Here is a 23,427-nt window from a genome sequence, read left to right on the forward strand (position 1 = left end):
CCAAAAGAAGATGCAGCCTTTCACTAGGAGTTACAAGACCTCTGCAGTAAATTCATTAAGTACTAGAGGAAAGGAAGAGCTAGGGTTGTGCTGCTGAGGGCAGAATTCTGTTGGCAAGGAGGAAAGAAAGGTGTTGGAGTTTTCTCGCAGACTATCTGATAACATCATAAGAGAGTTGTAGCAACTATAGGTACATAATATATACAATTAACACATATAGATGTAGAAGCAAGATGTTTTTTGAGGAAAGACCATCTATGTGGTCTAAATTTGGTTTATAATAATGTCTATAATGTAATCATGGTCTATAATAATACACTAAATATTGACTGAATACTAAATTCATTCAGTACTGGTTTAGTTATATTGGAGATGACATTTCAATTTAGCTTAGAGATAAGTGACATGGAGGTGTTGCTGTAGGAACAGTGAGGTTATTTCTTCATTTTTTGTTCAGTGCATCAATTGAAGGGTTAACAGAAAATGAAGATCATATGGGCTCAAATGCTTTATATAATTTTACAGGAGTGTCCTATCTAAAGGGATGCATTTCACCTCTGCATTTCAAAAGGAAACCTCTTGATGTTTTATTGCCATTTTATGTGGACCACCAGATGAAAAGCTAAGTTACTGCTGTAGAATATTTATCCTTACATTCTCTGTAACCACTTGCGTGTCTGGGCTCCTAAATCTAAACTAATAAACACAGAAATGTTAAAGAGAGTAGTTATGTGGAGGGTTTAGGAGCTTATGAAGGGAAAATTTGCCTCAGTCGTAACATCTTCCCTTGATTTAGATACATCAGTTTACTAACATGTAATTAACTTTATTTAGCATTTTTAAGTGTTTCTTACTCCTTTGTTAACAGCTAAGAAAAAATATTACTTGGTAACAGTAGAAAAACGGTAATATTTCAGCATAAAGGAAACAGAATATTTTCCAGTAATAAAAGGTAATTTAAAAAATGACAGATGAAACCACTTTTCTTCATTCTGAATCAAAAATTCTGTTAAGAGTAAACATTAATGTGTGAAAAGGGAGTTAGAAGTAATTCAGGATGGAAGCACTGACAGAATGTTTCCTAAAGCAGTGGTTTACAATGCAGCACTATTCTGACTAATGAAAGGCTTACTGAGATCAACAACACATTTTCACATGCAATAAGCACATACATCAGTTACTCTGTCAAGCCACAGTAATAGGGTAGTGTCAACCTTTCACAGGATCCTATGCTCACATTTTGGAGTCTTTCTGCCAATACTTGTGAATGACTGCAGAGCTGAACAATTCTAGGCATAATATATCTTCATGGGGATTTGAGTTAGTATGAATTTAAGTTTGGAAAGTGGTAAATTTCCACTGTAACTGGAAGCATTTTAAAAACTAGATTCTTAGGCACCACATAGTGTGAAAATGAATTAAAAATTTTAAAAGGAGTATAAAATGTATTTAGCATTTCCTTGCTGGCTTAGGAAGGTCAAAGTGATGCTACTTCAACACGATGTTATCCTCTGATATCAGAGTGTGAACTCCAGCACTGTGCAATTAGGTCAATTAGCTGGTTTTCCCACCCTCTCCCACACAATCCAAGGGTTTGCCTCTGCCTATAAACAGAAGTAGCTGTGAGATACAGTAGCTCTGAAGCTATTGGTTTTGAAACCTACAAAGAGGTTGTTTCTTCCTGGTATCAACAGCCACACACTAAAGTTTGAGAAGCTGTACAATGTCTGGTAAGTAACAGAAACAGCTGTGTAGCATCTAGTAAATGCGATGAGTAACTTTCTGGCCAAAGTGAAGGTAAAGAAATAACAGCACTGCCTGTTTGTGACAGGAATTTTTATTGTATTTGTTTGTTAATTGAGAAAGGAACATACTAGCTTAATTTAACACGATCAGCATCTTGCTTCTGGCTTTGGATAAGCTAGCAAATCCAGTGTTTCCAATAATTATTTATTGTTTTTATTTTTCTTAAACTGACATCTCAAAACAGAATAAATGTGTGTTCTTCTCTTCATGTTTTAGTAGCCCAACTACTTTGCTTTATTATTTAATCAGTGTCATCAAATGCCACCCCCCCCGCTCCCCCCCCCCCCCCCAAAGAACTGAGGCTCTGGGAATTCATAGCTGTGAGGAAAAAAAAATGCACAAAACCAACAAAACTTTCTTTTTATAACTTAACAGTCTAATAAAACAAGACCTAGCAATATATTAAGAAATAAATCCAGTTACAAATGCATGTATATAGAAGGAACTTCTGAGGATGTCAGAACAAAAAATGATCGGCTATTTACAAGATACACAGCAGGATGGTACAGTAGCCAAGACCCACCATTCAGAAACCAAATGTGTTCTCTCCACTGTAGGCAACATACAAGAAGCCATCCTCATCCTTTTCCTTCTCATAAAGTTGTCCCATAGTTAAGCTTGAAAGGGAAAGAGAGAAATGGTTTGCTTGGCTCATGCAAGTTGTCAGTGTTAACAGAACCTCATATAAACGAGGATTAATAAAAGCTAAAAATTTTAAGTCTGTGTATAGGTTAGAATACAAAAAATGAGGGCAAACAAAAAGCAGTTGCCTCCTAAGTTAGGCAAATGATCCTGGACTCTGCAGAGAGTAATTTTTTTATATTTCTTCACAAATGTCTTTGTCAGAATGCTTCCTTATTTTGAAAAGAAAAATTTATATTTTGAAAAGAAAAAGAAACCCTAGCAATTACTTGGCTGGTCTACTGCTCCAACCATCTAGCTACAGATGGTTGGAGCAGTAGACATCAGTTGGGTGCACAAATGAAGCCTTCTCAGCTCACCTTTCTCTGACTTCCCAAAACTGAGAAAAGGCTAATGAACTGAAAGATGGAGATGGATGTGAGTGACGGGGAAAAACAACGTCATTCTGCCCAAGAGAGGAGCTGGGAAGATTTGTAAGCAGTACTTGAAATGGAAGAGAATTTGGTGAGTAGTAAATAGATCACCAATCCTTAACATCCTTCTCTCTTCATACAGTTTATTACATAAACTGAAGCCTGTGAGATGAGCAGAGCCATGAATAGATTGTGGTTTTGTTTATCAGTTAAGAAGTTACTATTTTTACATTAATATTGAATGATCAAAGCCCTGTTTTTCTAACTGAGATGTGACATCTCATTATGAACATATGAGAAGAGACAATGGATCTCTGTTTCCTGCTCCTAGGAATTCTATAATACTGTTATAAAGATGACATATAGGCATTCTCAGTACTGTTAGAAGAAAACAAGCAGAGAAGGATGGTTCTCATGGGTCCCTATTGTGTATCAGGTTACCTGGAGGGACTCTTTATTTTATAGTTAAGTATTAAGAATAATATCACATCTAAGGCATGTAACAGCATACTATTTCCTTAAATGTTACTAAGGTGTCTAGTGTAGAAAGTTGTAGTTGCTGCTTCTACTATATTCTGTATGTCACAGAAAACAATGAAACTTATTCCTATGTAAAAGCAATGCAAAAGAAAAACCTTTCTACTGCAATTATTCTTTTTTTCATAGAAGAAAATAATTTTAAAAAAAAGAACCAACAACTAGTTTACAATTTCTTTGTAAACTGAGAGACTATTGGTTTTTTCAAAATAATTTGTGGCACTTATTTAATGTGCAACCTTTTTTTCTTATACTGAGAATCATTGTTTTCTTGACATTGATGATGCACGTGTTTTTGCACTCAACCAAATGCAATGACACAGTAACTGCAAAGCTCACCCTTATGCCATGGAAGTAAATCACAGTATATTTTTCAGTCACCCTTCCTTTCAGCCTAGCTCAAGAAATAAGACGTTTATCAAATTCATGAGGAAAAAAACTCTTAGTGAGATTAAGATGTGAGAGACATCTAAAATCATCAAATGAGCCTCGAAGAGTGATTTTACTGACCCCCTAATATGCACAGGCTTGCTGTAATGATTCTGAATACCAAGTGAATAGCCTCTCACCTGGATTGTGGGACAGTCTTGTCTACAAAGAGGAATATTGCCTTCTCAGATGGCAGTTGAATCCTCTTCCTGATGATCCACATGAACTGGGCCACGGTGATGTCGGACGGAACTAAGTACTTCCTCTTGTCAATATCAACAATCTGAGATCCTGAGACCTTCTCCACTATGACCTGTAAAGTGCAGGTGTGAAGGTCAGGCTGTTCAGGATTGGTATGAACAGACAGCTTTGGTAGATCGCTTGCTCATACAGGCTTACAATGGTGAGTAGAGGGGATGAACAAAAAGGTTTCCTGACCACAACCAAATCAGAGGTAGAACTGGCTCAGCACTGTAAAACCTGATTTTACAGCTGCACTAAAACTCCTGTTTATACACACAATGGCTTGAAACTTCCTGTGCCTGTGTTTGGCAGTCATGGTGTAAAAAGGAGTGTTATGCCTTAAAAGACACCTGTGACAGGAAAGTACGCACATCACTTAACCTTGTATACACTGATGATATGAAATTACTGCAATGTGGACCCAAAGCTGAGAATGAACCAGCAGTGTACTCTGGATACAAGTAAGGCTAATAGTGTCCTGGACTGCATTAGGCAAAGGACTGGAAGGTGATCCTTCCCCTGTACTGGTACTGGCTACCTTTGTATTCTGCTGAACTGACATTTAGAGTATTCCATCATTGCTTCGAAAATGAGAAGCTGACTACAGAAAAGAAAGATAGCAAGATCGCTACAAACAAAACCAAAAAAATAAACAGAAAGCAACAGGTACGGGGGGAAGGATAATTAAGTACTGCTTGTGAAAGAGAGCCGATGCTCATTGTACTACACAGACTGATTCTTGAAGGAAAAACACAGGAGGTCAGGAAATGGGGTTTACAAGAGGTTCCAGGGTCTCCATTCCTTAGCTCTGCATTCTACTTGAAATATGAAGTTTGAAAAACACTTCTGACTGTTACATTGATACCAGCTATTTGGTATCAATGGTATGCAGCTCAATTTGAATAATCAAGCAGAAAACACATACTGGTCCAGATAAAGGATTGCTGCAATTTGAGATTCAATTCCTGTATCTGTCTACACCTTGCTGTCCATTCCTGATACAGCAGCATGTCATTGTGACTCACATGATGAGTTTCTGTGTTTCTTGTCCCTCCAAGGTTATCAAGGATATTTTTGAAATGGATACATGGATACTGTGGAGATGTATGGTCATTAGGGATGCTGCAGTCTACGTGGGAGGGAATAGTTAGTTATTCAAGAGGGAACAGCAAGGATCATATCAGCTCGCCAGATTGCAACTGGAGAAAATCTTGTGACTAGGTGCAACTGAGCAGCAGAAAAAGTCAATGGGAATGAAGATTTTTCTCTGGGCTCTCTGCTAACAGAAAAGTTACTTACCAAAAGGTGAGAGGCAGGTGTGGCACTAACTGGCATGTGGTAAGATGGGATGTAGGAAATTTTACACTCAAGCAAGTAAGGTGAGAATGTGGGCATGTTGCTAGCTGTTACATAAGGATGTGAACTGTGGTCTTTTTGGAGACTGAAACATGGTAAAAGGGATTGCAGAGAGAAGAAAGCTCATTCATTATTTAGCAGATTGATAGGTATTAATGCAGAAAGGAAGGGTCACCACTTGCACTGGCTCTTCAAACAACAGGGTTTGCATGGGGAAATGCACCATGATGACTGGTTATAGGCTTGGAATACGTGAGGGTTATCATCTAACCAATTTAGCCAGGCTGGAAGATGGTCAAGCTTTCAGTAGTTTTCATAATATTTCTAAGGATCAGGCACAATCTTCTAGACAATGAAGGTATTTGCTGGGATGCAATTGCCACGAGAAGAAAGCAGGACCATGATATATCATAAAAATCCTTGGAAAGTTTTTAGAAAGCTTATTTGTCAATATGCACTGGGACAGAGGAGAAAATGTTGGAGTAGTCAGATGTGTTTGGGGCTTCTTTAAAACATCTAAGGACACAAAAAGGAAAATTAATTTACTTTGTAGGAACTCATCAGAGTGGGCAGGATGGAAACAGTGTATCCACCTTTGCCTGTAAGTACTCTGTTGAAGCTGGCTTGACTACTCACCGGGACACGGTCGGGGTATTTGGCTCGGATTTTTGCGGACTCGACACATCTGTGCTCTGTGAACAAAACTCGTAATTAGTCATTGCATAGTAATTATACTGCCGGTGTCCTGGGCCGAGAAGGCAACGCCGGCAGGGCCGTGAGCCTGCCGGGATCGCGATCATATTCTCGCCTCCGAGCGGGTCTCTCTAGCTTTTCTGGGAGACCGTCCCCGGGCATCACACGACCCTTCGGCGAGGACCTCCAGCGGCTGTCCACCCACAGACAAGACGACCGCCTGGGGAAGCCGACCGCGACAGATGGCGACGCGGGAGACCGAGGAAGCGGCGCCGCTGCCAGGCAGCGCCTGGCCCAGACCCACCCTTACCCAACGCGTGGTCTTCCTTGAACATCCACTTCATGATGCAGGCGGGCGGGGAGCGAAGCCAGAGGCGGCGAGGCCCGTGTGCGGGGGGCGGGGGCTCGTGCCGGGCCTGTCGCTGTCACGGTCCCTGTCACAACAACAGCCGCGGCACGGCAGGCGGGACTTCCGGCTCGCCTGCCCCACGGCAACCGCTCGAGCAGCCGCGCTTCTTCCGGCCGGGGATCGCGGGGCGGGGCTGTTGCATCCGGGCACGGAGTCACCTGCCGGGTGCGAAGCCGCCCTCAGGGCTCCCGGGGCACTCGAAGCCGCTCCACAGACTTCGTCGCCCAAGCGGGTGTCCCCATCCGCGTGTCTCCATCCCGCTGCCGGGCGCTATCTCGCCGACGGCCCCGGGAGGCAGTGGTGCGCGTTCATTGGCTGATACGCCCGTGCCCTCGGCGCTGATTGGAACGGCTTCTCGTCAGTCCGAGGCTCCGCCCAGTGCAAACGCTGTAGGCGCGGGCGGGGGCGGCCGGTGAGAGTGCAGGAGGGGTTGCTCGTCATGGCTGGCGTGGAGCTGTTCTCGCATCCCACGCTGTACACGCGCTACCGGGCTGGATTCTGCTCCGCCGCGGCACTGGCGCTTTTGCTCATCACGGCGCTCACCTATGTGCCCCCGCTGCTGGTGGCCTACCGGAGCCACGGTGAGCGCTACTGGGACCCCACGCGGCCCGACCGGGCCTGGCGCAGTCCTGAAACCTCGTGCCGTTTCTGCCCTCAGGTTTCTGGCTGAAGCAGAGCGCGTACCTGGAGCAGCCCACCGTTCGTTTCCGGTACGAGGCTCTCTTCGTCGCCACCATCGGGTCCGGCCCGGGCAGCTTCTTGGCGTGGAGCACATTCCCAGCGTTCAACAGGCTCCAGGAGGACCGGCTCCGAGTCCCGCTCCTGTCGGTAGGCTTGCCCGGGGCGGCCCGACAACAGTGGCGAGAAGCGAGGCTGCAGAGTGGAGCCAGTGGACCGGTAGCCGGCTCAGGGCACGAGTGCTGATGGCGCTTTTGAACGGGTGGCCCGTCAGGCACTGCTGCCTTCAGGTAGCAGCAGCTTTATGTATAACCTTGTGCCTCACATCGGGATTTTGTGGAATTTTAATGAGTCCCGTTTCACTCCCTCTCAGTGTTACTGAATCATAGCATTACTTAGATTGGAAAAAGCCCGTAAGATCAAGCCCTACCAATTTTGCCACTAAACCATGTCCATAAGCACCGCTGGTGGTTTGTGTGAACACCGGTTTACTTTCATCAAATTAGTTGCACCACTCTCCCCTGGCCACATGACTTACCATGATGGGGAGTTTGCAGGGTACCTCTAGATCTGGAAGTAGATACGTGCCTTCAGAAGAACATGTTGCTTTTCTCTCTGGGATTTCACAGTGGCAGTTATTTTTCTGTCTGCCTCTGTAACGAGCCCTGCTATATTTTGCAAGTAGCCGAAGTACTGGACACTGTGGCACACAAGCATAGCAAGCCTTGGCTTAGAGCCAGGAATCAGCATACAAAGTCATTTTGGAGGCATGCTACAATGGCAGGAGACACAAGCCTGACCATCCGTCATATATTTGCTCTTACAGAAGATCCAGCACTAAGGCATGCTTTGTTGGCATGCAAGGAATATGGGTGGAATGGTGTAGGGCAGAAAAGACCTTGAAGTAAACTTTCCCTCCCTGGAGGGGTGTATGAGACCTTGTATAACAGACAACAGCATTGGCTTTTTATTTGTTTCTAGTCCTCTGTCTGTAAATAGTCAAGTAGCATATTACTGCATTCCTAACTATGCAGTTTATTTGCTTCCTTGGTATGTGTGTGCTGCAGTTGTAGGGTCCCCTGGGGTTTTACTTTTTTGTTTTTCTTTCTAACAGAAATTCCTGTCTTTAAAAAAAATTTGTTTAGACTAGAGAAGAAGACAAAAATCAAGATGGCAAAATGGATTGGTTGCATTTTAAACTGGAACTTCCATTACAACCAACAGAGCACGTAGTTGGCGTTCAGCTGATTCTACTCTTTTCCTACCAGCTTTATGTGAGCATTTTTAGTTTTGTTTGTTGTGATGTATACACCCATTGTAAAATTACAGTAGTGATTATACAAAAGATGAAAAGAAACCTTGCACATTTGAAATTCCTCTGTAAGATATTTATTTTACTGAAAAATACTTAATTTTCTCCTCTGCTGTGTCATTCCTCGTCTAGCTCTCTTGCGTATTTGGATACACTTTATTAGGGTTTTTTTTTAATGTATTTTTAAGCTCTATATTCTCTTGGGCTGTAGTGCACCATACAGGACAGAAATGCACAACAATGAGTATCAGTGTGGGTGGCACCTGAAAATAACTGAGAGTCTTGCAATAGGCAGAAGGATGTGTATTCCTACACACTGCTGTGTCTTGACATAACCAGTTCATTTTTTGAGAGTCAGGCTGTTGCAGCAGCCGAAAACTCCTTAGATTTTGCTTAGCAGCTCTTGAAGCATTGGTAATCATCTGCCAGGATCTCCTCTGTCTTGTAACTGGGACGAGGAAGTATTACAGGAAGACAAGGCAATGCAGTTCTGCTGCCATGGTACCTCAAATGGCAGTGCAATTAATACCTAAAGCAAAGAGTAAACCATCAGTGCACAGAGAACCCAGGGATACATCTGAAAGGAGTAATAATACAGAGCTGTGTCGGGTGCAGCCACACAGACAAAAAGTTGTTTTCCTAGGAAGATTAGGCTGTTTCTTTAGAGAGTCTTGCTGATTGCAGATGGACAAGCTTTGCAAGCATAGCTATGTGATGCAGAAAACATTCTTAAGCCTGAGGCCCAGAATAGAGGCCCAACAGTCTTAAATTTGGGCTGAAGTATTTGGTCAGGTGTTAGTATCACAGAGAGTTATGATACGAATTAAGCACTTTTTTTATCCCACTGTAAATGTGGAAATTTTCCTTCAGACTGAAAAGTAGATAAGAACTAAGGACCTACCTTCTTTATTTGGTTCTTGTTGCAGAATACAAGTCCTTGATTTTGACTTCTGAGTTTTTTTAAAGTGTGTCTCCAATGAATGTGTTTAGTCACCTTGCTGCTTTTTGACTATAGCCATGTTACGGCTAGTCAGAACTTTCTGTCATTGGCCACAGACATTGGACTTCACTGAATTTCCTGTGGAACTTTGTTGAGTTAATAAAGTTAGTTAACTATTAACTAAGGTAGTTCACTTTTTTAAAAATAGGGTTTTTTTTATTTGGTGGTCTCTTGCTTAGACTAAGGTGACGATATGAAACTTGGGAGTCCTAGAAAAATCAAATCAATGTAGAAAAAATGTGTACATACCAAGAGGTAGAAAAGTATGTTGTGTCCCTCCTCCCCCTGCTAAATTTTCTTTTTTGTGTTCACTATTTCAGAGAATGTCAACATTTGTGATGCAGAGCATGGCTTTTCTTCAGTTTTTTTCTCCTGTGCCAGGATCTCAGCTGTATGTGAATGGAGACTTGAAATTAAACCAGAGGCAATTACTTAACCACTGTGGACTGGACACCAGATACAATGTGAGGAAATGCTTTTCCCTTCCCTATCAAATCACTCCCCCCCAATCTCTTAATCCTCCTACTATCCTAGGTGACATCCTAATTATTTGTACTACCGCACAGAGCGAACTGTGAGACTTTGGAACTGGTGTTTTCTTGTTAGACTACAAGAGGGAAGAGGTTATTCTGCCAAGATGTTCAGTCTGAGCTTTATGTTCATTCCTTGAAGGGCACGGTTACTTTGTGTAAGAAACTCAGTAGAATTACTGTGTGGAAGACTGGATGAATAATTAAAGTGTCTCCTTGTTGTAACAGGTGTCTGTGGTCAATGGCACAAGTCCTTTTGCAAGTGACTATGATCTAGCAAACATCATTGGAGCGTATTGGGATAGAAATGGTAAGCCTGAATGTGTAGCTACAGGACAGTAGTAGTTATATTGGCAGATGTTTTGTGAGGTATATGATTTCTGTATTAATACCTAAAAGCCCCTTAACCTGGACATTTCCTTTCTCCATTATAGTGACAACAGTCTTTTCAGATCCCAGCCCTGTTTGGATGACTGGAAGAGCAGCAGATATGCCATTTATCGTTAATGCCACCATTCATTACCCAGTGGAAGTTATCTTATATCCTTCTAAAACTGCACAAACTGTGACATAACAGGGCTGTATTATTTGAGCGATGATTGTGCCTTCATAAGCACTTTTTGCCTTTCTTTATCAGGAACCTGTGTTGCTTTTCAGCTTTGCTAAAAAGGCCTTTAAAGCAGTTTGTTAGCTATTCTCAGGGAATATTCATAATACATCTTGCTTTGGTTCTGCAGTACCTGCAGTCCCAATCTGTCACAGATGCCACTCACAAAGCATGATACTGTAATCTGTGTGACCTAAAGCAAATGATTAGAAATCTGTATGCAAGATCATCTCACTAAACAATAACTCCCGCAGTGGAGTTATTAACATCTGTTCATGTGCAGACAGACTGCAATTTTTTTATTTTGAAAAAGTAATTCTTCATTTGTTATGTTCTTCGTTCTTTTTCTTAGACAAGAACAAGTTTGCATTTAAAAGAATCTGTATGGAGCACACTTCTTACAAGATTTGTTTGCCTGCCTGAATATTAACAATAAGTATTCCTGATGACTCAGGCACAAAGTAGGTACTTTACCCAGAACTGGTTTAAATGTCTTCTAGGACAGACGTTCTCTCCAGCTCTACCATGGTTACCTACCATGGTAGAAGGCTTTTAGGTGTTTTCTATGGTTCAGAGGCTTAGCATTTATGACATAAACAGATGTATTAACAAGGTTTGTGCCTTTCTGCCTATGAGTTTCCTTGTTTAGATATTGCAATGGTAGCATCAGAATGTTCTCTATTAACACTCCTTGACTTTCTTTAAATATCAGCCAGGATTTTGGGAAATTATTAAATTTGCCTGGATCCAGTATGTCAGCATCCTCCTTATCTTTCTTTGGGTGTTTGATAGGATTAAGATGTTTTTGTTCCAGAATCAGGTGTTGACTACAATTCCAGTATCACCAGTTCTGCCTGTATCTCCAGTACTATCCTACAAACAGCACCAGTCCTGAAGAGATGCCCGAGAACACTATAGAAATGCCATTCAAAAATAGTTACCTGATTTTTTTCTCTATACACTTCTAACTTCAGAAGATCAGAATTTTGTAAGTATGTTCAAAGTATGCTCTGTTTGTGCTTCCTTTTTTAAATACATGTTCATTCATCTAATTTCTTTAGGAACACTGCTTTGGAGCTGGAAAGGTTTATATTTTTGACAGTTAAAAAGAGCCTAGTTATTTTTTTGCAACTGAAACATGTCTCAAAAACCACCTTGAAAACTGAAAATAATATGCTGAAAGTAATGACATTAACTGTTTTTACTTCTTGTAAATCAATTCTCTGCAGTCTTAGAGCTGTCAAGAGTTATTTGTACATGCATTTATGTGCACTATGAAGTGAAAAACTGCATGGATGAGTTAAGGTCAGAGATGCACTTCTGTAACTGTGGCTATACATGCTCAGCAATTTAATTATTAAATTGGATGATGAATAAATTCAAGATTGATGTGAGAAATCAGGTTTTGGGTGATAGTGTGTGCAAAATTTGCACAACCATTTACTACTGGTATTGTTACTGTAGCACCCGACCATTAATTGTGAACTGTGAATAGTAAAACAGAGAATCCTTGTATCTATTGAAAGAAAACTAGCAAAAAATTATGCCAGGGAAGCCTCAGAGTTTCAAAGTGAATAATTACCTTCAGAGCTTAAATAGTTTAGAACAGATAAAAATTATAATCACCTAGTAGACATTGAAAGACTGTGTTGGTGGTCATAGGGAAGATTATTTTATCTTCTTTTTCTGGGCTTACTTTTTATGCTAGACAAGCTTACAAGAGAAAACAACAAAATTTCCATTATTTTTTCAGTTTTGTATTAAAGAATTAATTCTAGCAAAGCAGTGTTATGGCAGGACAGAATTTAAAACAATTCTACATGCCAGAATTCTGCAAAAAATTCCAAGTGGCACTGGTTCTCTTGAACTATTAAGACACAGTGCAACTATGAAATATGAAAGAGCAGCTTAGCAGTATGCCACCTTTTGGCCATCGTCCTCTAGAATTCAACATCCTGGCACTTAGGAGAGCTACCTTTTTCAGAAATCTCCAGTTTGCTCTTGTATCTTTGAAGTCTCTATGTGGCAGTGTAGGGCTACTGATAACTGGCTTCGTATCAACATCTCCAGAGTCAAAGCAACTGTCTGCTGCTTTTTTTTGTGCTTTTAGCCACTGCACAGCATAAACGAAGGGGGCTGTGAGCTTGTTTCCCCCATATCTCAAGCTGGTGTACATTTGGTATGCTCTCCCTTGCAGCAGTAACGGTGCTTGTGTGACTGCTTGAGTTAATTCAGGGAGTTAATTGTGGTGAAGATCTTTATAATCACTTTTTTAGACAAGTCAGTTCCCTGACTGAACTTGGTATGTATCAGACAAGCATTAAGGTGGACATGAGTAAGGGGTAGAAATCTCAGGAGAGACCACAGGACCGCAGTTTAAGGGTTTGAATGTTCTACTCACACAAAAATGGAATGTGTAAGAATCTTCCTCCAAGCTGAACAGAAGTCTGTTTAGGTGGTGATGGAAACATGGAAGAGACTAATGCTCGAAAGCCACAGTACTGGGAGACTCCATTAATCCCTCTCTCACTTTTCTCTCCTGTTGTAGCCTTTCACATTAATTTAGAACAAGTGATGCTGCTGAGAGCAACAGTTCAGTGAATGCATGTGAAATAAGAAATTAAGATCAGGTCTAGTTCCAGAAATACAGAGAAAAATATCCTTAACATTCTCTTTTCCTTTAATGGAGAAAACTGGAAAAAATCCTCTACAGTAATGTAATCAAAGAACTATATACATTAAGAGGAGGCAATCGAAAGAGTTATTTACTTGCAGGTGGCATGTAATTGCTGAATATGACCTGAAGCCATCCCTCCATTTCTTGTCAAAGAGGTGCTTCATGACTGGGACTAGTAACTGAATGCAGGGTAAAAGGAGCTGTAAAGGCACTCTGCTGTGCTCACTTCCTGGATGACTTTTTATACTGACCGATATTCTTGGTTCATAGTTCTGAGCTTGAAGAGATACTCTACTTTTGTAAGTAACCAAGCAATAGAAAAATAAGCAAGATTTTATAGCTTAAGCAACAAACTGAACTACACTGGAAAAATACATACCTGAGAATCCACCGCAACCTGCATTAGAAGAGGTTTAGAGCCTCTTAAAGAGCCTTTCTCAGAAAGCTATCTGCAAGGACTCTTCCTTCAGTTTGCAAAGCAACACAAAAAGTCAAAACCACTACCATGCACCTTAGTGCTACTACACAGATCTTCTCTCTATACATATGACAGAACAATCTAAATGCTCGTCATTGAGAAAGGACACGGTGGATCCCTAGGATTAATCAAGGTTCTGTAAGAAGGAAAAAGAAAGCAGCTTTAAGTTAAAAGTCCTATGCATAAACTGACGTGCGAACATGGCCGTGTAAGAGCCATGCTTCGGGAGTGTTTTAAGAGGTGGAACTGGGAGAAAATAAACCACGTCGCTGCTTTTTAACTCACCAAGCCCGTTTTGCGGGGGGCATTATCCTCGTTCTTCTCGCACGAGGCGAGCGAGACGCGGCCGCACCGAGCTCTGTTCGCCTGGGAGTGCTGGGCGGAATGGAGGGAGGAGGCGGGGGCTGGGGGCAGCTGGGACAGGAAGGCCCGAGGCACGTGGGACCCTGCGGCGGAGAGGTGGTGTTGCCACGGGCCGGTTTCGGCGAGCCAGCAGGGACCCTGCGGGGCGGGCGGCCCAGGACGCACGTGCCTGCGGGCCGGGCGCCACTGCCCCGCCGCGCCGGCCCACTCGTGCTGGGCGGGGCAGGCCAGCGGACCGCCTCTCCGGCCTGCGCCTTTGCCCGGGGATGCTTCGGGAGCGGGGCGGATCGGCTTCTTCTCGGGCTCCTCCCGCTGCCCCGACGCCTCGGCGGCCACGTCTGAAAGCGATTCATTGTCTCTGTTGGCAGCTCCGAGCCACGGCGGTGGCGAGAGGCGGCGACAAGGTACGGGCAGCTGATATGGGTGGGGGTGCGATTATTCCAAAGGATTGGAAGTCCCGGTCAGGCCTTTTTTTTCCGGTCTCAAACAACGGTTCATTAAAGGAGATGTTTTTGATCGGGTTACACACGCCCCTGCTTGTGGCGGCGGACCAGCGCTAATACCAGTTGCGGCGGAGCCGATGTCGCACCGACAGAGTGCGACAGAAAGCTGTCGAAAATCAGCCTGGTTATTTTAGGTGGGTTTTTTTGAGGGTTAGGGGGTTTTTTTCCCCCTCTCTCTCCTTTCCTCTGCCCTACCCCCCCCCCCCTTTTTTTTTTTCCCTCCCTTTTCTTCCTTTTCCCTGGGTAACGTGGCTGATTCAGGTTAAGGTGGTTTCGTTTGTTGGAGTTAGATGAAAGAGTTTAGAGAACCCTTACCATTTTTCTGTTGTATCCTGCCTCTTTCTAGGTGAAAGTGACATGCAGATCGGAAGCATTTGTCAGTATTTCTTAGTTGCAACAGTTGCTTCAAGTGAGGCGCACAGAGCGCACCTCTGCCCAATCGTCCTCGGACTGCTTGAATTTGAGGACGCTATTGAGCCAGTGCAGACAGAGTCTCAAGTAAGTGAATAGCATTCAGTCACTGCGGGTGTCTCTTTGTCACGCCAGTTTTGCCGTGGTAAAAATTCGTAACAAAAGCTGCAACTAAGAAGACCTCATTTCTTGAACACCAGTAAAAGCACTTGAACACCAGCTGAAAGCACTTTGTGATCTTCAGCTGCAGTGCATAGAGAAATAGGTATAAAAGGGCTATGCTTTGACACTGCCATTTGCTTAGGTTGGACAACTTTATCTAACTCCAAAAATATTTTTAAATCTCCCAAAGGAAACTGTACCTTTTAGAAAAAGAACTTTAATGATCATATAACTAAATGTATGGTATGTTTCATTGTATTATAAAGTCTTTAACTGTGATGATTTCCTGGAAACAATTTTTCAACTCTCGTTTACCACTAGATTCTAAAAAGAAGTATTATTTCCAAAAGTTGAATTAACAGTATCACCTGAAATTCTAATATGATGTTATAATTCAGAATTACTAAAGTACATTTACTGTATTTTATTATTTTACTTGCAGTTTCATTATTCTATTAAAAAAAAATTAGGCTTATGAGTTTCACTAATTTAGTACTGGAAAGATTTTTAACTTTTAGGACTACCAGTGATTCTAGAACACACCCTCCAAAAAGCTTTTTCTTTACCCATTCAAATGCCAGTCTGTATATTGTTGACACAGTAAGCTTTTGCCTTATGAAGATGCGTGATTTCTAACTGCAGAAGAATACTGGAAAGTGATGTTTTGTCAGTGGGGTGACTTGCTGCAAGAATTACTAGTGATACTGGTGTGTGTTATTCTTTGACCAGCTTTGTCATGTTCCAGCATTTTACTTTTTTGAGTAGCAAACTATGTTTCTAACGTTAGTTCACAGAAGCCATTTTGGTGGCGATTGCATTGGTGCAATGTCTTATAGGTGAAGAATGCAGTGAGTAAATTTGATGAGGAAAACTAGATGATCTTTGCTGTGATCTTCAGGTCATCTTTGCTCTATTTAACATGCCATGAATAAATATTTTCCTATTAATTCTATAAAAATGCATGAAGACATTTACCTTTATCATTCTTTTTACAGTCAGTACCGCTGCATTTGGTGAATTTTAAGTACATAAGAGATAATTACATTAATCTCGTATGATTGCTCTGAAAGGTCAGCATACAGGAGAATCATTTTTGGGTAACAAAAGGTTGTGCACATAATCCAGCATTAGGTATTAATTTTTCAGTGGAAGAAATCAATCTGGGAAATCAACAGAATCATGGAACATTCTGAGCTGGAAGGGACCCACAGCTGAGTACATTATTTGAAGCAATTTCTGTGTAATCTGTAAGTTCTTTGACTTTAAAAATGCTGCACAAACTGTTTAAAATGAAAGTATGCTGGAAACTTCCTCAGACAGAAAATGGCCAGGGAAGAGTTTGACAAAGACAGCTAAGATTCAGTTGCTCAGAAGTCATTGTAGGGGAGCAGGTATTTGTAATTCTTCACTCAAACATTTTTGCTTTAATCCAGGCTAGTTTTTTAGTCTTCCCACAAAAGACCCAGACTTATTTGTTCTAAGGGAGTATTTCATCCCAGCCTTTTGTCCAAAGCTCAGAGAGCGAGCGTGTTTCTTGACAGCCTCTAATATGAGGCACTCTTTCTGTCTTTCTACAGTCTTTTTAATATCCCAGAAAAAAAAAAATAGCAGTAGCAGTTCAATAATAGGGTCTTTTTTTAGCTATAAAGTTTGTTTTTGCTACTTTACTAAGTCTCTTCAGGTTGACTTCTGTGCTGAAAAGAAGTTACTAAGAAACTGTACTCCTTTCAGAGCTGACCTGAAAAGATCTGATTACTCGATTCCAACATTACATGACTTATGTGACAAACAAATAAAAGTCCCTGGAAGAAAGAGCTAAATGATCATCCAGTGGATATTTCTTTCTTTGTTTTCTGCCTTTCTGGATCTAAAAAGTGCTCATCTTAGAAATGAGAGCTTTTGGAATCAATATTACCACTGACTGTATTTTTACCCTGCTTGGTAAACTAGATAGCTTTCTGTAATGTATCTAGCAAGCAGATACTAGTGGCCCTGCAGCTCAGCAGTCTATCAGAGACAGTTTAAGTCATGAAGGAAATGATTGCTCTATTGGCCAGTTTGTATAATTAATTTCCTTTGGACAATACATAAGAATAGTTATCGTGGAACTGTGCCAGGGTTCATCTAGTCTAGAATCTTGTTTCCATTAGTAGCAGTTAGCAGGGAAGCCCAGGAACAGAGCTTGATTCTGTTTGGGACTGGCAACTAAACCATATAAGCTAATGTTTTTCAGATCACATTTTGAAAATTTTCATTGCCCTGTGAAGAGATGATTGTACACAAGAATTTGAGAGACTTCTGATTATTCTCTTTACTGCAGCTCTCCTTGAAGAAATGGTATCACCAAAGAAGTACTACTACTACCACAGAAAAGGAATAACAGTGTAACTGTTAGTAAAATAATTTACACCAAGGAGTATTCATTATTTACAGAAGCATATATTGTGATGCCACTGAGTGTTGCCGTACTTTGTGAGTCTCAGCTGAGAGATGTGAGAGGTGTAGGAGTGCTGTCTGCTGCAACTTGAGGCCTGTTACAGCCTGTTTTTCTGCTTCTTGTAGCTCCCTTGCCACTTGGAGTCAGTCTGATTTTGTCACTGAGATGGCAGCTGAAGTGGCAGTAATGCTAAAACATCTGGCCCCTCTGCTGCTTCTCCTTTCCCCCCCACCCCGTGTTTGCAGTTGGTGGGCATGCTATAGTCAGGCAGGTGCAGCTACGAGGAAGCACTTACGTGGAATAAAGCAGGATAAAAGGAGGTGTAACAAACACCAATTTTGCTTTCTGGAGGGGAGCTTGGGGTGGGCAGGTGGTGCCACTGAGCTGATGTTGTTGGAGGAGGGCACTAGCAGAAAGAGGCAATGCAAAGCAAGTCACAGACTAGTGTTTCAGTGTGCAGCTTCAGTGTGCAGTTTTGGCATATTGCACTTGTGTGCTGAAAGAGCAAGCTTGCTTAACAGCACCATCTGGCGATTCCTGCAATGGAATAGCTAGAGGATCAGAAGTAGCCTGTATTGCAAGGTTCTGTTCCTCACATTTGGAATTGTAGAAAAGACCTTTAAGATCATGAAGTCCAATTGTTAATCCAACAATACCAAGTCCACAACTAAGGCAATGATATAGTGTAATCATTGGAGATAGTTGTAGATTTATAAATATGTGTGTACATATATAGATCTGCAGCAACTCTTTGAGAAGGTTATTTTATGGGCTTTTCAACAACTGCTTTCTGCTTCAGCTAAAGTTCATCAAAAATCACAGAAGAGCTTGTTGAGTTAAAAAAATTGTACTTTAAGGGAGTGCAAGTTTAACCTGGGCTTAAAATCACCTTAACTGCAGAATGCAATTGCAAATGGTAAATGGTTGTTTACATGAAAATAAAATTACACATGGCCAGCAAGCGAAGTGCAAAAATAAAGGGCACTGTTTGCAGAGAAGGTGGTATATTTGGCCTTATGCACTGGAAGGCACATAAGAGAATACTTTTACAGATGCTGCATTTTGTTGTGTAATTATGCTTTTTCTTTGGTGGTGTCTACATGTGTGTACATTCCTTAGAAACACTCCAACTTTTCCAAAAGGCAGAAAATTAATCTTAAATGTAGAAAACTGGTGTCTACTTAGTGCTTTACTTTGGTATTGCATTTTTTTTCTTGCAGTTTCTATCATATTGAAGTGTAGGGAAATACTTCAGCTATAGTCATTTTGTGTTATTTGTAGGGCTTGAGTCCGATTAGTTCAGATGCATATTGTGGACTAATACTCATGTTATGTGTTTTTTTCATTGGCACAGTATTGTGCCATTAAGTTAGAACAAGTGATGCTGCTGAGAGCAACAGTTTGGTGAATGCGTGTGAAATAAGAAATTAAGATCAGGTCTAGTTCCAGAAATACAGAGAAAAATATCCTTAACATTCTCTTTTCCTTTAGATGGAGAAAACTGGAAAAAATCCTCTACAGTAATGTAAGCAAAGAACTATATACATTAAGAGGAGGCAATCGAAAGAGTTATTTACTTGCAGGTGGCATGTAATTGCTGAATGTGACCTGAAGCCATCCCTCCATTTCTTGTCAAAGAGGTGCTTCATGACTGGGACTAGTAACTGAATGCAGGGTAAAAAGAGCCGTAAAGGCACATGTTACCACAGCAGGGGAAAAAACCGTGTGATAGCTCTGCTGTGCTCACTTCCTGGATGACTTTTTAGTATTGTCTGCAACACTGCTTATGTGGGAACCGGAGCAAGGAGAGGTCTGAGAGAGTCAAGGCAAAAGTGAATGTAAAAAACAGGTTTTGGCTTTTATTCCTCTATCTCTCACACTCTGCTAATAACATGAAAATTGCAGTTAGTCTTGCAGCTCTGCAGCATGATTAGAGTGGAGCAACAGGTCTGAGTAGCTAGAGTAGAAACACATTAATTCTTTAAAAAGCGTAATTGAGTATCTGAAAGCTACATAATAAGTGAGACTGCAGGGAGCAGCAGAACGCAGTCTTAGTGTAGATAATGACTCACTTTTTGCATTCAAGAAAAAGATCCGAGATAGTTGTGTCTGGCTGACTTTCAGGCATAGAGTCTGTTTCCAGAAAAATCTTGCAATTAGCAAATGTAACTGTACCTTCACTTAGATTCTTAGATTCAGCTTAGATGCTTTCATCCCCTCTATTTGGTGAAGTATCAGTGCAGGCTGCTGGATTGCTGGTGATCCTCACAGCACAGAGAAAATTATAGATGCTTCTGGAGATATAATATGCAAAAATTCAGTATTTGAACACGGCAGATTTTATCTATGAACAATGGCCAAGCTGAATTAAACTATGGATTTATCTATCTGCTCTTGTGCCTGAGAGAAGCAAGTAGTGGACTGCTGAGGAGGAAGTTAAGTAATACATTAAGCCTTGTTTCTCGCATCGTGTCACTGCAATACAGGCATATACCATGGGCTATACACGGTTTAGGAAATTGCTAAGCCATTGGCTGTATCCTAATTTTTGCCTTTAACAGTCCTTGGAAGGTTTTTCTTCCATTACTTACTTTAAATAAATGTAATTATTGAAATTGTTGAAATCCTGTATACTTTTGCTGCTACGGAATTTTGAAGCAGAGTTTCACATTTTTAATATGCAGTGTACATAAAAGTTTTGTAATGGGTGATAATTTTTTCAATTTAATTTATTCTGTCAAATTAATATGTATCTGTTTACTAGTCTGCATTATTTTCTTTCAAGAGTTCAGAGTGTATTGAAAAATGTGTCTTTCACTGTAACAAGAAAAAAATTGTAATTGCAAATTGTAAATGCAGCTAGATAACAAATACATATATGTAGAACTTCTGAGATGATCTGCGTACAGGAGGAGTCTTACTTTCCTAAAACCTTGCCTGCTAACATTTACTGTCTGCTTACAAGTTGAATCTGCATGAGTGAGCACAAAAGGGTAGGTGCCAAAAACCTCTAGTAAAAAGCTGCGGGGAGTGCATGTATCTTGAACTTTGACTGCAAAGTAAAGCAGAAATCCACTTGGGGTTGACATGCCTAAGATTTTCTAGGAGTTATATGCAGACAAATCTAACTCCCAAACCGGTAATTCTTGAATGCAAACTCAGAGTATTCAGTCTTGGGGGTGTATACACTCCAGACCAAAGATACGTGTCAGCAGCTTTTTCATTTTATCATCTGTGGCCAGGTGTGGCTTCAGGTTGTGAGTTTTCATGCATCTTCTACCTTCTGCAGTTTGGAAAATAGAGGGTTGTGGACAAGCACCAATTGGTATAGCACCCTATGGCCACTGCAGGGTACAGCACGTGCATTAGATAAGATGATTTTTATTTCAGCACCCACGGCTACCAATGTTCGCATCCACTCCTTTTAGGGGATAGAAATCCTTGTAATGTTAAATTGAAACAGTAATACAGATGAGCAAGTCAGAATTTTTTTTTTCTTCTTTTTTTAGGGCAATGTTTACCAGTATTCAAGTTGAGGGCCTTGTGTATTTTGTAGTTTTGGTTTGCCTTTTTTCCAAGGGTTGAGCTGCATCAGCCCAAGGTTTTCTTTAACATTGAACATTTATTTATTTGCTTATTGCTGCATTGATCTTACTGTCACACATTACTTCCTTTTCTTTTCCCAACAGCTGTCACCTGCAGTGATCGACCCCAAGTGCAACTGATTAAGGAAGCACTTAATGCCACATATGTACATTCACATTTGAAGAAAGGTTTTAACTAATGCAAGAATTTGTATTGTCTAAGTTGTATTGTTATTGTGCCAGAGGAGCAATGGTTCACTAGTATTTCCCTTCTCTTTTTCAGCTTTTTTTCATCACCCTTCCTTGGTCAGAATGGCAAGGATTCGGATTCCTAGCACAATTGTTATAATTTTTGTTACGGTTCAAACTGGATTCTTACTCTTCATGTATGCCCGGTACAGTAGCTTCATGCCTCAGTCTGAGGAGAAACCATCACAAGTCCACATACTTATTCTGTCCTCTTGGCGGTCAGGATCTTCTTTTGTCGGTCAACTTTTCAGCCAACACCCCAGTGTCTTCTACCTGATGGAACCTGCATGGCACGTGTGGGTTACAATGTACCAGAACAGTGCCAAAGTCTTACACATGGCAGTGCGGGACTTAGTCAGGTCGGTCTTTCTGTGTGACATGTCTGTGTTTGATGCTTACATGCCTTGGAAAAGAAACTTATCCGATCTTTTCCAGTGGGCAGCCAGTCGGGCTCTTTGTTCAGCTCCTGCATGTGACTCTTTTCAACGTACTGACATAACCAGTGAATTAGCATGCAAGACTCTTTGTGGACGGTATCCATTCAGCAAGGTGGAGGAAGCCTGTAAAACTTACAGCCATGTTGTCATCAAGGAAGTTAGATTCTTTGACTTGAAGGTCCTGTACCCCCTCCTCACTGACCCGTCCCTGAATCTCAAAATTATTCACCTGGTCCGTGACCCCAGGGCAGTCGTTAAGTCACGGGAGCAATCAGTCAAAGCATTAGCCCGTGACAATGGAATTGTCTTGAGTACCAATGGCACTAAAGTGGAAGATAGTAAATACAAAGTAATGCAAGAGGTTTGTAGAAGTCATGTTCAGATTTATGAAACAGCTACTCTAAAACCACCTAATTTCCTGAAAGATCGCTATTTAATGGTCCGTTTTGAAGATCTTGTAAGAGATCCGTTATCAGAAATCTCAGAAATGTATAAATTTGCAGATCTTAGTTTGACTCCCAGGCTCAAAAGCTGGATCTATAATATCACACATGGACAGGGACCGGGGAAAAAAAAAGAGGCCTTCAAAATAACATCTCGAGATGCAGTTAGTGTTTCACAGGCCTGGAGAAATGTTCTTTCCTTTCAGAAAGTTAAGAAAATACAGGAAGTTTGCAAAGGTGCTATAAACATTCTTGGTTATCAGCTGGTGGATTCAGAAAAAGAACAAAGAGATCTGACATTGGATTTGGTGTTGCCAAGACGACAAAATCAATTCAGTTGGTCATCATTTAATCCAAAGAACTGAGACATTTTTGAGAGATCTGGGGAGGTGGGGCAAGGTAGTTGTTTGAATATTTCTATACCCTGCAGCATATAGTAATTGGAAAATCCTGGGCTGATGACTTTATCTTTTCGTCTACTCCTTTTCTGATAATGTAAGAAGGTTTTTTTTTGGTGAGTTTTTTACATATTAAAAAAAAGGCAGCAAGATGCTTGTCAGCCTGTTACTATGCTGCTCACAGCATTGTTTTAAGAATATAATTTAAGCACTTTCTGTTAAAAGATGGATTCTCAGAGATGTCTTTGTTTATTGGAAATAGTTCTCTTTTTTAAAATTCTTTAAGTATTTAAGAATCACAGTTCTTTATTTGTATATATGGAACAAAGTATATACTAAATTCCTTCTTGACTTATTTCTTTAAAGTTGTTTTGCAGTGGTATATGTTTTTTCCAGATTTCTTTTGATGTTTTAAATTTTAATATGTAAGTTTTCCAAAAGGTGGGACAACTGCAGCAGCTGTCTTGTAAAAGCCTTAAATGGGAACTTCATTTATTGATAGATTTCATAGTGGTTTCCTTGGAATGGCAATGTTTACAATCAGATAGTTGAATGTGGTGTTTGCTTGGAGTGCAAAAACTTGAAGAAACTGAAGAAGCTTTCAGTGGAGTCACAGTGGAAATAGCGTTT

General features: G+C 41.0%; 3 protein-coding genes and 1 long non-coding RNA gene across 5 annotated transcripts; 2 read left to right on the plus strand and 2 right to left on the minus strand.

The window, feature by feature from the left end:
* Nucleotides 1–1,821: 1,821 nt before the first annotated feature.
* Nucleotides 1,822–6,783, minus strand: GABARAPL2 (GABA type A receptor associated protein like 2). Its single transcript, XM_077786415.1, has 4 exons — nt 6,430–6,783; nt 6,063–6,118; nt 3,968–4,140; nt 1,822–2,423 (listed from the first exon to the last, which is right to left on the minus strand). Exons 1-4 carry the CDS (start codon nt 6,461–6,463, stop codon nt 2,333–2,335), a joined length of 354 nt encoding a protein of 117 aa, XP_077642541.1. The 5' UTR covers nt 6,464–6,783; the 3' UTR covers nt 1,822–2,332.
* TMEM231 (transmembrane protein 231) lies at nt 6,781–12,053 on the plus strand. Its single transcript, XM_021526875.3, has 7 exons — nt 6,781–7,109; nt 7,187–7,356; nt 8,352–8,480; nt 9,839–9,982; nt 10,277–10,358; nt 10,483–10,588; nt 11,361–12,053. Exons 1-7 carry the CDS (start codon nt 6,968–6,970, stop codon nt 11,548–11,550), a joined length of 963 nt encoding a protein of 320 aa, XP_021382550.1. The 5' UTR covers nt 6,781–6,967; the 3' UTR covers nt 11,551–12,053.
* Nucleotides 8,573–14,347, minus strand: LOC144247075 (uncharacterized). The gene is made up of 2 exons (XR_013340773.1): nt 14,096–14,347; nt 8,573–9,047 (listed from the first exon to the last, which is right to left on the minus strand). It is a non-coding gene; the product is annotated as an uncharacterized LOC144247075 (long non-coding RNA).
* A 37-nt stretch (nt 14,348–14,384) lies between these two features.
* On the plus strand, nt 14,385–23,176 carry LOC144247076 (carbohydrate sulfotransferase 5-like). 2 transcript variants are annotated; one of them, XM_077786416.1, is made up of 3 exons: nt 14,385–14,577; nt 15,023–15,174; nt 21,554–23,176. In XM_077786416.1, the coding sequence occupies exon 3, from the start codon at nt 21,583–21,585 to the stop codon at nt 22,762–22,764; it is 1,182 nt and encodes a 393-aa protein (XP_077642542.1). In that variant the 5' UTR covers nt 14,385–14,577; nt 15,023–15,174; nt 21,554–21,582; the 3' UTR covers nt 22,765–23,176. The 2 variants fall into 2 exon arrangements, with proteins under 2 accessions (XP_077642542.1, XP_077642543.1); XM_077786417.1 differs by lacking the exons at nt 14,385–14,577; nt 15,023–15,174 and adding an exon at nt 21,410–21,459.
* Nucleotides 23,177–23,427: the final 251 nt, after the last annotated feature.

This window comes from Lonchura striata, chromosome 13, assembly GCF_046129695.1.
Source record: "Lonchura striata isolate bLonStr1 chromosome 13, bLonStr1.mat, whole genome shotgun sequence".
Classification (NCBI taxonomy): Eukaryota; Metazoa; Chordata; class Aves; order Passeriformes; family Estrildidae; genus Lonchura; species Lonchura striata.

Excerpts from the sequence above, each read along its gene's own strand:
- GABARAPL2 (XM_077786415.1), bottom strand. The coding sequence starts at position 6,463 with ATGAAGTGGATGTTCAAGGAAGACCACGCGTTGG. Across the intron at positions 6,119-6,429 it reads CAAGGAAGACCACGCGTTGG|AGCACAGATGTGTCGAGTCC; the intron begins GTAAGGGTGGGT and ends TTTTGTTCACAG. Across the intron at positions 4,141-6,062 it reads AATACCCCGACCGTGTCCCG|GTCATAGTGGAGAAGGTCTC; the intron begins GTGAGTAGTCAA and ends TGCACTTTACAG.
- TMEM231 (XM_021526875.3), top strand. The coding sequence starts at position 6,968 with ATGGCTGGCGTGGAGCTGTTCTCGCATCCCACGCTGTACACGCGCTAC. Across the intron at positions 9,983-10,276 it reads GACTGGACACCAGATACAAT|GTGTCTGTGGTCAATGGCAC; the intron begins GTGAGGAAATGC and ends TTGTTGTAACAG. Across the intron at positions 10,589-11,360 it reads TACCCAGTGGAAGTTATCTT|ATATCAGCCAGGATTTTGGG; the intron begins ATATCCTTCTAA and ends GACTTTCTTTAA.
- LOC144247076 (XM_077786416.1), top strand. The coding sequence starts at position 21,583 with ATGGCAAGGATTCGGATTCCTAGCACAATTGTTATAATTTTTGTTACG.